Consider the following 14323-nt stretch of genomic DNA (forward strand, 5'->3'; position numbering starts at 1 on the left):
TTTGTCTTTAACACAATTACCAAGTTGTCCCTGACATTTCCTTAACAGTAATCTCATGACCAGTTGACCAGTTGCACGCTGGCACTACGTCATCAGTGGTATGGATCCACTGTTTCCTACAGCACACTGTGGGCTGTGCGGTGTGGCGGTGTCTCTGGGTTACCATGATGCATGGATTTAGCATTTGCGTCGTAATAATTCCAACCACAGGACCACATTTACAAAACCAGTCCTATTTTTAAATAAGAATTTTCTGTGTTCTGTATGTGACATGAAGCATTTATAAGCATGCGTGTGGGCCTCACTGATGGCTGAAACAGACAGGCTGTGGGTCTCTCTTGGCGGCAGATATTGATATTGTATGTGTGTGTGTGTGTGTGATGGGGTGTGGCTGTGTGGAGTTGATGCATTGGTGGAACGGTGCCCATGAAGCTGCCAATTCCCTTTCGTCCCTCCTTTCTTTCATCACCCCATCACCCCATCCCACCTCATGCACCAGCAGCCCCCCCCCCCTCTCTCTCTCTCTCTCTCTCTCTCTCTCTCTCTCTCTCTCTCTCTCTCTCTCTCTCTCTCTCTCTCTCTCTCTCTCTCTCCCTCCCTCCCCCCCCTCCTCTGTCTCACTCCATTTCTGCCACTATTGCCCTCTCAGCAATCTGATCACCCACACACACACACACACACACACACACACACACACACACACACACACACACACACACCTCTGTCTGTCTGTCCCTCACTCCTTTACCCTCATGTCTCTATCCCTGGCTGGCTGGCTGCTGTGGCCAGACATCAAGGACAAATCTCTCCCTCCCTTCCTCTGTCTTTCTTTTTCTCCCTCCATTGACTCTACATTTCCTGTGCTCTGTTGCTATTCTCAAATTTCTGTCTCTGCCCGTCTAGCCAGATTTATTTTTGTTATTTCCTCCTCTTGTTTCTCCTACAAGTGTAAGTGAAGGACTAAGAATAGTAATTATTTTTATTATAATGGTTGCTGTTTCTACAGTGTGTTTAAAAAGCACATAAAAGCTCTCAAGAAAGTGACAAAATTGATGGTAAAACCGGTGAACCAGATGAGGATGAAAAATCACTCACAACCAATAATGATCCGAAACTGGGCAGATCATTGAACAATCATTGTGTGATATTATCTGAAGAAATGCAAATGATAAAATTACAATTTTAAACTGTGTGTGCTATTTTCTTTTTAATCAGGCCTATGGGAACATGGCAGAAAGTTACAATGTAATTTTACTTTGAGTATCTATTCATGTAAACAGGGACATGAACATATAATGTGCTCTGAACATAAACAAACAGCATCCATTGTATTTTAATGATTTGTGATCGCCATCCATAAATCAGTTTAAAAAAAAATTAAATAAAAGGTCAGATTCAGACTTTTTCTTCAGTATCTATACATTGCAAACAAGATCTGCTGGTAGATTTTAGATCTTAATAAAAAAAAAAAAAATCAACACTCCCAAAACAATTTTTCATTCATCTGGGTTTCTACAGAGAAACTACTGAAGACACTGTTGTATTCCATTAAATAGGTCATTTTTCATTCATCAACTGTTATGCTAGAAAAACATTTTCTTGTAGCAGTATAAAAAAAAACTGCCACCACGGCTGACCCATACTGTTTTTGCAATCACTCCAAATTCAGAACAGGTTCAGGTCATTGAACTTAACACGTATACCAATTGTAGAGCTAATACTAAAATCTGAAAAGGTACAGTCTGGGCCAGAACATGCAGCAGTGCTCAAATTGGGGTGATATGGTCTGACATTGATGGAAATGTTCTGTCTTTTGCTTCTCTGACAGTGGGCTTCTGCCCTAACTTGATGTCACCTAGGGTCCCTCTGCCACTGTCATTCAGGTTATTTTTTTTTTTAATGTCATTCTGTCACTTTGTCCCCCGGAGGGCCTCACATCTGCTCAGACTGATTCTTTGTTCAGGGAGGGAAGGAGAGATAGAAGAAGAGGAGGAGGAGGAGGAGGAGGAGGAGGAGGAGGAGAAATGAGTTACCAAAGGGTGTCTAGAAATGTCAAGTTGGAGACGGAAACTTAAAAAAATAAAATGTACGGATAAAGTTTCCTTTCCTTTTACTCTCCTCCCCTCTTCTTTTCTCTCCTCTCCTCTCCTCTCCTCTCCTCTCGTCTCCTGTCCTGTCCTCTCCTTCTTTTTTCTCCTCTCCTCTTTCCTCTCCTTCTTTTCTCTCCTCTTTTTTTTTATTCCTCTGCTGGTTATTTTTTTTATTTTTGCTTATTTGACAGGTGTTGTTTTATTTCATTTAGGTTTTATTTTTCTTGACTAGTTTTTTGATTTTCGTGATTTCTTCTTTTGAAAACGGTCCAGTAAAGGGACTCTGAAAAGCAAACGTCTCCTCTCTCCAGTCAGAACTATCAACAGGGGATTTTCCAGTCGATCGGTTTTAAGGAGTTTCATGACTACCTGACGGCTCCTGAAAGCAGCACTCAGCAGGAGAAGGACACGCTCCGAGACAAAGGTCAGAGAAATACCTGATCAAAGTCACAGAGATGGATTTAGATTCACCGACAGTTGGTGGACTGGTTGACGGATCGACCAGAATAATCAATTTAAAGATTAGTTTTCTCCTGTCTCCCCTTTTGTTCTTTGACAGCCTCCTTTTTTTTTAACTCTTTCTAGGTGTAGAAGCTTTGAAGATTGCCACGAGGCGTTACGCCCGCAAACAGAATAAATGGGTCCGTAACCGCTTCCTTAAACGTGAGTGCCCTTTACCCACCTCATGCAGTATGGGTTTGTTTTGTGTACGTTTGTCCTCCACAGTCCACTTCCTTAGCAATCAGCACTCTTTTTGACAAGATGAGATTCATGCACTCCATTAAATGCACAATAAGCCTCTCGGACACCGTATTGTGTTCCAGCGTACAGAGTGTGTAGTGTAGTGTGCGTGCGTTTGTATTCATGTGTCTGTGTGCACAGCAGGATTGGGGCAAAGTCACTTTCAAAACAATCCTTACATGACGCTGTGTTTTTTTGTTGTTGTTGTATAATTTGCCCACAAATGAGAACACCAGCTCAGTTTTGTAGGCTGTATTCAAATTTTTTTATTTTGAGTCACTCATCACACCTTTTTTCTTTTTTTAATTTTTATAAGTCAATTTTAAATTGAAAGCCTTTTAGTTGAAAATGCATTTTTGTTCTTCATCACATTCCTAAGGATTCACTTTTTACAAAACATGTATGGCCTTCTTGATACATTTCATATCAGTAAAGGAATAGTTTAACATTTAGGAAATAAGCTTTATTGCTGAGAGTTAGATCCGAATATAGATACAACTCTTATGTCTTTATACTAAATATGACGCTATAGCCGGGAGACAGTTAGCTTAGACCCTGTTTACATGTAACATGGTTATTTTTACAAACTGAGACATTTCCCTTTGTTTGTGCCCTTCGTTTACACGCAAACGGAGAATTTGCCTCTGAAACCGAGTCTTTCTAAAACCTCCGGCCAGAGAGGAGATTTTTGAAATCTTCGTTTGCATGTTTGCACGTAAACTGAGACAAACGGAGGTTTAGGCAGCCCGAGAGAGAGAGAGAGGAAGTGATTGGTTGCTGTTGTTGTTATTTTCGGGTTTCTGATTGGCTAATGTGGGCTTGAGCTTCTCGTTTACACTGCCACCTACAGGTTTGGCGTGCTCTTGACGACATTGATGGCATATATACACTGGTACGTGTAAACGAACACTTTTCTGAAAACTGACAGCTGTGCACAATGTTATTTTTGAAAACGTAGAGGTTGAAATATCAGTTTATGAAAATAGCCGGCCACGTGTAAACGTAGCGTTAGTGTAGCATAAAGACTGGAAGCAGGAGAAAACCGCTGGTCTGGTTCTGTCCAAAGGTAACAGAATCTACCTAACAGCACCCCTGAAGCTTATTAATTAACACCTTATATCTTGTTTGTTAAAGCCGTATAATAACTTAAATGAAAAATGACAAAATGTTTTTGTCTTTTACAAGGGTTTGTGTGCCCACAGAGTCAGTCTAATTGTTTCCGGTGTGTAAGCCACGCTGAGCTAAGCTAACCATGTCCTGGCTGTACCTTCAAATTTATCTTACATTTATGAGTGATATAGACCTCATAATCTAACTCTCCGCAAGAAACCAAAGAAGAATTACTCCTTTTTTAATAGTTTCTTATTTTTCTAACAAAAACTTCAATACTCAAAATGGCATGTTGATTTGAAAACCTTAGAAATAAGAGAGCATTTGGTTGCACTGTATATTTAAATTGTGAAACCAGATTACTTTATTTAATGGCACAACATTGGATTTGATATTATGCAGCGTGTGTGAGTTGCTGTGACTTAACAGAGGAGATAATCTTTCAAGATCCATCCTGTGACTACACCTGCAGCTAAGACCCTTGAGTGCTTTTTTTCCCCCAGCACCAAGTCCCATGTGGCACCAAATGCATAGCAATGAACTATAGTGGTTGCTTCTGGCACTGCAGAACGGATAAATGTACCCAACACAGCCAAAATCAGCCAGTGTTTGGCAGGTGGTGATTTCCCACCCAGGTCGCAACCCCTGGAAGTCAGACGTGTTTCAACATTTATACAAAGGCTGTGTGTGTTTCTGTGAAAACTTGACCTCCTGGTCCCTCCAGCAGTATGCCCTGTAGTAAACCGGCCTCCTAATCCTGTTAGGCCCAAGTGGCTTAGGCCACTCCAGGCCCTAAACCTCAATACCCCTCTTTCTGACTGCCCGCTGCACGCACCATATGGTCTTCATCACATGTGTCCCTGCGCTTTTACATATGCACTAATCTGTCTGAACTTGTCTGTGCTTTTGCACATGCATGTGTTTCTGTCTGCGTGTGTTGTAACCACCCTTAAAGACCCCGCTTAGACTTAATTCCGAACATTTTGCAAGACCGGTCTCTGCAAATAAAATCGGGCCGTGCAGTACAAGTGGTAGCAGATGAGATCAACTGTCTTTGCAGTCTGAAACTCTCTATCCCACCATGTCTCCCAGGAAATACTTAGCAGCAAAGCACGGGTCACATGCTGGCACTCATAGTACGCCCAACGTACTATGAAAAAGTCCATGTCAGTATGTCATTTCAGAACAGAACAGCTCTCCAAACACGTTTTCTAAGTTTTGAAGCTGATCGACCGTACAACTTGCAGCAGATGTGATCAACTCTGAAGTGTTAGAAGTCTGAAACTCCTCTAAAACCACGAGGACAATGAGAGTGTCCCAGTCAGTGTTGTTGTGTTTGCAGAATCTGCAAAGGTCTTAAGGTGTTAGGGGGGAAATTCTGATATTTGTCAACCTGGGTTTTAGTGGGCGTTCAGACAGAGATCAATCTTGCATTAAGAAAATGCGAAATTGAGGGCATGTTGCTTCAGGTACCAGTCAGATGATGAAACACGATCCAGAAAGTTCCGTCTGACTAATGGAGCCATGAGTTTAAAGGCATTTCGGCTGCCAAAACGCAATGTTTTATGGATAATATAATGAATGGTTTTACAGCTTTCTTTTACTGCAAAATTCACATATATAATATACATATAATGATATCACAGTGACAATCATTTTATCTTTTGTCGTTACACTCTGGTTGATCTGAGCAATGAGCATGAGCTCTTTACAGCTTTCAAAAAAGCATTGAACTGAAACCATCTCAAACGGCCGTCTACAGACCGACTATAAGTTAACTCGGAAAGTAGTTCCCTGGAAATCCATGTAGCTACCATAGTGAACTGTATAGCAGAGACTACATCTTTAGTATGATTTCTGTTAAATTGGAGTATTTTTGGAAAGCAGTAGGAGGCTTGGCTTCTTTGACCCAACCAACATTATTCTTGCTGGAATCCATGTTACCCACAATTCTACATCTGAGTGTGTGAGTTAAATGTAATGTGAAATGCGGCAATTTTCCTGTAAAAGATCTTGTTTTCTTGTCCCGTCCCCCCCCAGGATCATAGTCCCACATGTTAATACTTCAGACAGCCTTGTCCTTGTGCCCCCCCCTGGCTAGGATTGCCCTAACCCAGGGTTTTGCTCTATAACCCTGCTCATCCGTCTGCATCGTCCGTGTTCACCTTGCTCCCTTGCTGTGACTGCTGACCTCATTTCTGTTCCGTCTGAGCCCCACAAACACACACACACACACACACACACACACACACACACACACACACACACTCACTCACACAAATGCCGGCAGGTCTCAGCTGAGCAGGCTAATCTCTTGAAGCATTACAGACTCGCCAGGAATTCACCCCGATCACACAAACTCTGGCAACAGGGTCACTGGAGGCTAGGCAGACCAACCCCACGCATGGGTCAATGGGAAAGACAAATTGGAGATGACAGAGGGCCTTAGTCAGGCAAACATAACAAAGCCAGTTAGAGAAGCTAGAAAACGACTTAAACCGCTACATGTAAATATACAGAACGCAGTAGCGCATGCCTTGAAGGTACAAGTTTAACCTAGTTTGACAGTTAACAGATTTCAGCGGCGACTGTCCGTGAGGGAGCGGGTGGGCGTTCCGTGTCTTAAATACTTTTCTTCTTTTACTGGGTACGTGGTTCTTGATGGACTCAACTTTGGTTACTGTGGGGAGTAAAGCACCAGGTCAGCCAGCTGAAATTAAATCAAGCTTAATTGGTCTTGCCTTTAAGTGCGTCTGTATGTGAGTTTAAGCTTAGTGTGTGTGTATCTGTGTATATCTGTGTGGATATGGGGGAATGGTTAATTAGTAGATTTAATTACCTATACAAAAAAAGGTAATTTGAGGTTATATTAATGTTAATAAGTGCCACATTTAATGCGGAGGGTGCCAGCCAGGTTTTTTGTTGTTTTTTAATTCCCCCAAAGACATGCACACCAGCACACACACACACACACACACACACACACAGACACACTGCCTGTAGCCAGGATACGCAGTTTTGCTTGACTGAGGCCCTGTGAGTGTTAAGTAACAGTGATGTCAGTATCTTTTAGTCCCAACTGACTGAGTGAGTGAGTGAGTGAGTGAAGGATAGAAGGAGGGACACGGAGAGAGACAGAAACAACACATGGGTAGCTGGGTGGATGGAGAGTGAAGGTAATCTGATATACACACAAATGCAACCTCCTCCAGTGGGGATAAAGTCAAGTCAGGGTTGTGGTTGCCGCAACAACCTTTCTGTCAACTCCACTAGGTGGAATGAGACAAGAGAGGACTGGAGAAGATGAGAATGACACAGAGGTTAAAAGGAGATGCAGTATATTAAGTACCTTTCCATCCATTCACATCCTGCGTATCCACAGAGGGACAGAGTTTTCGGGTTATAGGGCTGGCCCTAGGCCCTGCCAAAAATAGTAGGGGTGTCTGAGGGACAACATACTTGGTTAGTGTCCAGACAGAGGCCCTCGCTGCATGTTACCCCCCGCTCTGTCACTAAAGCGTCTAATTAAAGCACCACAGGGTACATGTGAATCAAAAGAGACAAAGTCATTCATTAGAAAAACACAATTACCATCTTAGTTGAAAAGCAGCAATGGCATGCCATGATGTACTGTACCCGAGTTAGTGTTGCTCCATTAATTGTTATCTCACATTCTCTTGTATATATTTATACAAAGGGCGTTGAGGTAGTTGAAAAACACACAATTCTCTATTTATTTATTTATCACATTTTAGGCCTTTATTTCCATAGGACAGATGAAGACATGAAAGGGAAGAGAGAGGGGGATTGACACGCAGCAAAAGGCCGCAGTTCGGAGTCGAACACCTCTATATATGTGCGCCTGCTCTACCAACTGAGCTAAATCGGCCACACACAATATACATTTTAATTAAAACAAAATTGTCAGACATTTGCTTAAAATTTGCATTTTAATGGAAAGTTACACCTGTATTGATTTGTTTGGCCACTTGGGGGCAGCAGAAAAAAGCTGTAAACACAACATTGACATAATATCACCTTTTAGAGTAATATGGCGAAAGTAGCTTATGTAAACATCTAGCAGAAACGGAGCAACATGGTAGTGTCCACCTGATGAATATACGTGTGGTAATTAGCTCTGTAGAGTTGTGTGATCGTTCTTTTCAATAGACCAGCAGCTTTTTCACATCGAAGTAGTCATGTGATCCAATATAGAAATATTGATTATAGCAGCTTTAATTGCTCAAGGGCCCTATCTTGCACCCAGTGCAGCGCAAAGCCCGACGCAAGTGTCTCGGCTAGTTTAAGCCTGACGCAGTTGTCAATTTCCCGTCCAGCGCCCACGTCGTTTAAATAGCAAATGCACCTGCGCCCTTCGGCGTGCTGGTCTTACAGGGAGGTGTGTTCAGGTGCATTCTTAACGCATTGCTATCTTGAGGCAGCAGAAAGTGATCGTGACCAACAAAAACTCGGTCTAAAGTCAATAACGCAGCATTTCATTGTTATTTTAACGCCTGCTTCACCTCGTGGAGTTTTGGTGGCATAGTGCTCGTGCCATGTATGATCTGCTCGCGCGCTTTCACGTCACGCACGAGCAGATCAGTTTCTTCTCCTGAAAATCTCTCCTTCCTGCTTAGCAAATCCGCCATCATAATAATGCCTGGCTTTTAAAGGGAATGGGAGATGACCCTCTGGTTGGTTTATTGCATGTTACGCCCAAAACACACCTATGATTAATTAAGACACTAAGTGCAACCCTTTTAAACCATGCGCCTGGCGCACAGACCATATTCTTCCGCCGTTAAACTAGCGAAAATGGATTTGTACGTGCCATAAACGCACCTGCGCCAGGCGCTTCACGCCGTGCGCTTAGATCATTAAAACAGGGCCCCTGGAGTGAAGGAGAAGAAGCTGCATAGTGGAGGGCGGAGTGTAAGTACAGATAATAGAGAGTCGCAGCCCACCAAAACCGAAAGATCAAATGGATCATCAATTTGGCCCGAATCTACAGAAATATCCTTCACCTATACTTGACCTGCTGCAGAAATGTCAAACGTGAACAACAGACAAAGAAGGAGGCAAGGGAGACAAAAAGTGGAAGAGGAACTATAAGGAAAGAGGAAGGAGGCTGTTGAGTGAATAGAGGCAGCTGTCTTGTTCCAGTGTGGACAACGGCCAAAGAAGCACAGCTGTGCCGGGGGGGAGAGAGAGTTGAGACTGGTAGTTGAGTTTTTATAGCAAAGCACACACAGGCGCACATCCTCACTCAACAAACACAAGGATGACGCAGCAAATGACTCCTGTTTGTTGCAACAGGTGGAATACTGTTTCAACACACACACACACACACACACACACACACACACACACACACACACACACACACACACACACACCACACACCACACACTAGCAAGCAGCTGCCCGGCAACAGGAGATGCTCTTTCTTGTTGGCAAAGTGATCTCCCCTGTGTGCTTGAAAGGCAACGCGTGTGTGTGTGTGTGTGTGTGTGTGTGTGTGTGTGTGTGTGTGTGTGTGTGTGTGTCAACCACCCTGCTCTTTGTCCCTTCAGCGTTTCTTATCAAACCTCATTCACTACAGTGTGGATTAGCAGAGTTAAATTTCCCCGGATCCCAAACAAGAATGGTGGCGGTGGGGGCTTGCCATCAAGCATCTGGCAACCCACCAGTCACTATTACCCTTTTATTTACCACTCTGCCCAGTGGGAGGTTGGTGGCTGCAAAAGGGAATTGTGGTGGGGGGGGGGAGGATTGTTGAGTGATATAAAAGAACAAAGTAAGGAGAGGGAGATAGCGGCAACAGGAGGGCACAGTAGGGCAGCTGGCGAGGTGAAGTATTTGTTAGAGCACCTAAAGGAGAGAGCTCCTACTCTGCATCTGGTATAGGTATGCCAGGTGACGCTCGCCACCACCACCTGCCTGCTATTGTGCTACAAACACAAAAGACTTCCCCTCTGACACACAGAGAAACACACACACAGTAACCACACCAGTGAAACCCGAGGCTTTGATTAACAGTCACTGCTGTTTTTAAAAACACTAACAAATGGACTGCAAACACACATGCCGGAGAGTTTTGGGATTAGATGTGTGTACAGAGAAAACGCAAGCAAAATGGTGCAGGAATGCTTAGAAGGATCTGTTTATTTTTGCTCTTGTCAGCAATTCAATTAAGCAAAGCTGGCGTTGACAAGAAATGCATGGAATACATCACATGTTTAAGTGGCTGAGCGTAAATTAAACCAGCAGTATGCAAATTTAGACTAGAGGGACTTGGGATGTGCAAAGACCAGGCCACATTTAAAGTTTAATAGCTCTAAGACGTGTCTGTGTGAAGACTCATTGTTCCCACACACACTCATTCCTCTGACAGAGTCAATACAGTTAGTTGTAGCAGATGACCAGTTATACAGTTACCGCTCTGTATTTCTCCGTAATGACGGAGTCCCAGACCGTTCCCAGCAGAGTTAGAAACTCCAGTCTATTGGGCGTCTTCTGCCCTCAACTCCACAGTTCAGCCTGTGTGTGGAAAACATTAAGCCATAATTGCGTTGTGTCTTACAGGTTAATAGGATTCATTTACATTAGTGTGTGCTCTCATTTTATGAAAAATTACTCCCGACTAGATCCAGCTTTGTGCAAAATCAGCATTAACCTGTGTTATTGGGAGCATGTTAGCATGCTGAAGTTAGCATTGAGCTCAAAACATCGCTGTGTCAAAGTGCAGCCTCACAGAGCTGCAGGCGTGACTGTTGACTCTTAAAGTGATGGTTTGGAGTAATTTCACCCTAGGGTCCTTTGCCCCATGACCTCGAGCCAAACAACCCCCCAGAGGCTTTTTTCACCTGGGTCTAACGTTGGGAGAGTTAGCATTATCAGCTGAATAGCTTAGCGCAGGGGCTAATGGATCCACGTTTGTATCTCGTAAGTTACCCCACTAATAATGCCCAAAATTATACCAAACTTCTACACTAGTACAAATAGGTTATGCACTCATAAAACAATGGATTGGAAAGTTTGTAAGTACACCAGAAGTTTATGTAAATAACACTTGCCTGCTGGCTTCTGCTCTCTGCTGTTGCTGTTGCTGCTGCTATCGCAGTAAGACGAGTGCTTAGGGACGTCTACAAATTACAACACTGAAAAGAGATACAACAAAAATATTTATTAATTTAATGATTAAATAAGGTAATCTCCAAACTTACCTCAATTATAACGTGTCTCCTGCTAGTTATACTACAGCACTTAACTTTAAAAAAAAATAAAAAGTTTTTAATTAATAAATATTTTTGTTCTATCTCTTTTCGGTGTTGTAATTTGTAGACGGCCCTAAGCACTCTTACTGCCCATTAGCAGCAATAGCAACAGCAGAGAGCAGCCCTAGGGTGAAATTACTCCGAACCATCACTTGAAACTAGATTAATGCTTGGCTGAAGGGGTAAACAGAAGTCCTGACATACATACCTATAGCATAGGTTTTTATTTAGTTTGATTTGAGTTCAGTGTTCTATTTCACCCATTTATATCCCTACTGCAGCACTAAACGGGTGTATCAAACATGATAAAAAGTATAAGCATTGAATAATGTGAGCACAAACGGCGTAGCTCCGGAGCTTACCTTAACCCAAGCTGAGCAGTCACAGTTCTTGCATTCCCCATGTGGTATCTCCATTGCTGTTATGTAGTTAATTTTTTATTTTCTGCTCATATATTTTACTTATTTTATAACTCTATTAGATACTCTAAATGTATTATGTATACATACAATTTGTTTGTTTACACAGTTCTCTACAAGATGCACACACCCTCATATCCTGTGCATCTGCGTGTCTTCAATCAATGAAGGCCAGTGGCTCTTGATGCAGGCAGGCAGACAGACAGACAGACAGACAGACAGACAGACAGACAGACAGACAGACAGACAGATAGACAGACGGACGGACGGACAGACGGACAGACAGACAGATCCACAGACAGACGGACAGATGCACAGACAGACAGACCGATCCACAGACAGACAAGCAAAGCAGGGACTGGTGCTGCTGTTTAGTGCTGAGGTCTGGCCTGGAGACTGCTGACTGATGCAAAATAGAAACACAGGGGTGGAATAGTTAGAAGAAGGGAGAGAGAATGAGAGAGTGAGTGAAAGCTGAAGCCTGAGAGAGAGAGAGATAGGGAGAGAGAGAGCACAGGGAGGGAAGGGTGGGAGGAAGGAGGGAGAGAGGGAGAGACATTATCGAGCCAGTGTGAGTCAGCAGGTTGACAGAGCTTCAGGGTGCGGCTCCAGCACATCACTGCTTCAGTAAATTTCCCACTTCGTATTGGATTCATCCTGAAGTCCACTTCATCCTCTCTGATATAATGTGCCTCACTTTTGGAACCTGTGGGTTTCTTATTAGATGTAAAATAATCAGCTACATATTTAGCAAGTCAGTGTAAATCCTGTCCATGTCTTTGATGTAAGGGATCATTGATTAGTGTAAAATTGACCATGATGGTGTATACTGGCTGTCTATGAGAAAACCTCAACTCAAATACATTGTAAAGAAATACTGTCACTAATAGGTAGTGGGCAAAATGTTCTTATTGAAGGCTTTTCAACCCTCCTACAATAATAACCCAATAACCATAAATATGGAAACACTGAATTAAAATGTTGGCGTTTATTACATTTATTAACAGCTTGTGTTGGCCTTGGTATATAAAACCTAGTAAATGTGTGTGCATGTTTGACCCGTGTGTGTGTGTGTGTGTGTGTGTGTGTGTGTGTGTGTGTGTGTGTGTGTGTGTGTGTGTGTGTGTGTGTGTGTGTGTGTGTGTGTGTGTGTGTGTGTGTGTGTGTGTGTGTGTAGGACCAGGAGACAACGTGCCAGTGGTGTATGGCCTGGATGTGACGGACGTGTCGAGGTGGGAGGAGACGGTGCTGAACCCTGCACTGCAGATACTGGACAGTCTCAGCAAGGTGGGGCCTCAATAGTCTGAACTAGCATCCTCCTGTCAGCAGCTTTCATCTGCCGGTGAAATCATACGTCTACTTCCTTCTTTACTGCCTTTTGGTCCTGTAACCTCATCATTTAACCCTCTCTTTTTCGTCACTTTTGTTTTCCTCCCTGATATCGGGTGATGACTCAGAAATGTAGGGCTGCCACCTCTTAGTCAATTAGTTGACTAATCGGTCGTTTTGGTCTTAGTCGACTAAGATTTCTTTAGTCGATTAGTCATTTTTTATGCTTATTCATGCTTAATTACTCATTTCTAAGAAACTTATGAGCACATTTATGGTAAACACAAGATTTAAAGTGGTGCTTTTGCAGGATTAATTGTGGAGAAACTCAGTTTTACAGATGGTTAATTAACTACATTTATATTGTGCTTTTCTAGTCGTAACCACCTCTCAAAGCGCACAGCTCTGTCAATTAAATCAACTAATCGATTAGTCGACAAAATTGTATAAGTGTTAGTCGACTAAGAATTTCTTTAGTCGAGGACAGCCCTACAGAAATGATGTTGGGAGACCTCTAAGATGACGACCAGTCCGATGAGTACAAATCAAATGCAGCTTTATTTACACAGTGAACAAACTTTCATGACACTGGGACAACGATGAGCATACAGACAAGTCTGCCCAAGGATGACCAACATGTACATCAAGATGAATCCCTTTTAAACTCGTATTGTGCTTACACAGCATGAGACATCTATTTCAGTTGGAACAGTTTACTCTTAAACTACACCTTTTATGGCCCGTGCTCCTAATAGATTCCCACATTCCTGCCTCCAATTCCTCCACATTCTAAGTTTGGTTTTACTGTGAGACCATATTATCTTAAAGTGACTCTTCCCTAGAAACTCCTTAGAATAGATAAGATACATTCAAACATCTGCATGCACACATACCAAACCTATCACTCCCTTTCACTTTATTTGTCTCTTTGACCTCCATTTATTCTCTTCTTACTACATCCTAATTCGTTCCCCTCCTTTTTTTGCTTAATTACTTGGAATTTTTCATTCTTTTATCTCCTCTTCCTTTTCGCCCCAGCGTCACTTTTTCCTTCACCACTGTACCTCTATGCATTGCATTGTTTCCCTCTTTTTTTTTCCTTCCATGTCCATCTCAGCCTTAGTGGGAATTCACACCAAGAAAAGTGATCCGGCGATTTGCCGCAGGGTGGTGGTGGTGGGTGTATCAATGAAACGGTCCATTTGTGTGATGTCCTGTTGTCAAACTAACCCCCCCCAACAAAGCACAAGTACGCTTTATATTTCACAATTACTGTTTTCCGTCAGATCGTTTCTGGATTTCGATGTTTCCGACCACACTTGAAGGCAGCTTATCTCACAGTGGAAGAGAGAGAAAG

General features: G+C 42.8%; 1 protein-coding gene across 1 annotated transcript in view; it reads left to right on the forward strand.

Moving 5' to 3' along the window:
• The window catches only part of trit1 (tRNA isopentenyltransferase 1), a 44558-nt gene that overhangs the window by 25725 nt on the left and 4510 nt on the right, over positions 1–14323 (forward strand). Inside the window, exons 7-9 of the mRNA XM_028597649.1 lie at positions 2402–2514; positions 2676–2753; positions 12815–12924. Of these exons, the coding sequence (XP_028453450.1) occupies positions 2402–2514; positions 2676–2753; positions 12815–12924 (301 nt within the window). The remainder of the gene's footprint in view (positions 1–2401; positions 2515–2675; positions 2754–12814; positions 12925–14323) is intronic.

This window comes from Perca flavescens, chromosome 14, assembly GCF_004354835.1.
Source record: "Perca flavescens isolate YP-PL-M2 chromosome 14, PFLA_1.0, whole genome shotgun sequence".
NCBI classification, from domain to species: domain Eukaryota; kingdom Metazoa; phylum Chordata; class Actinopteri; order Perciformes; family Percidae; genus Perca; species Perca flavescens.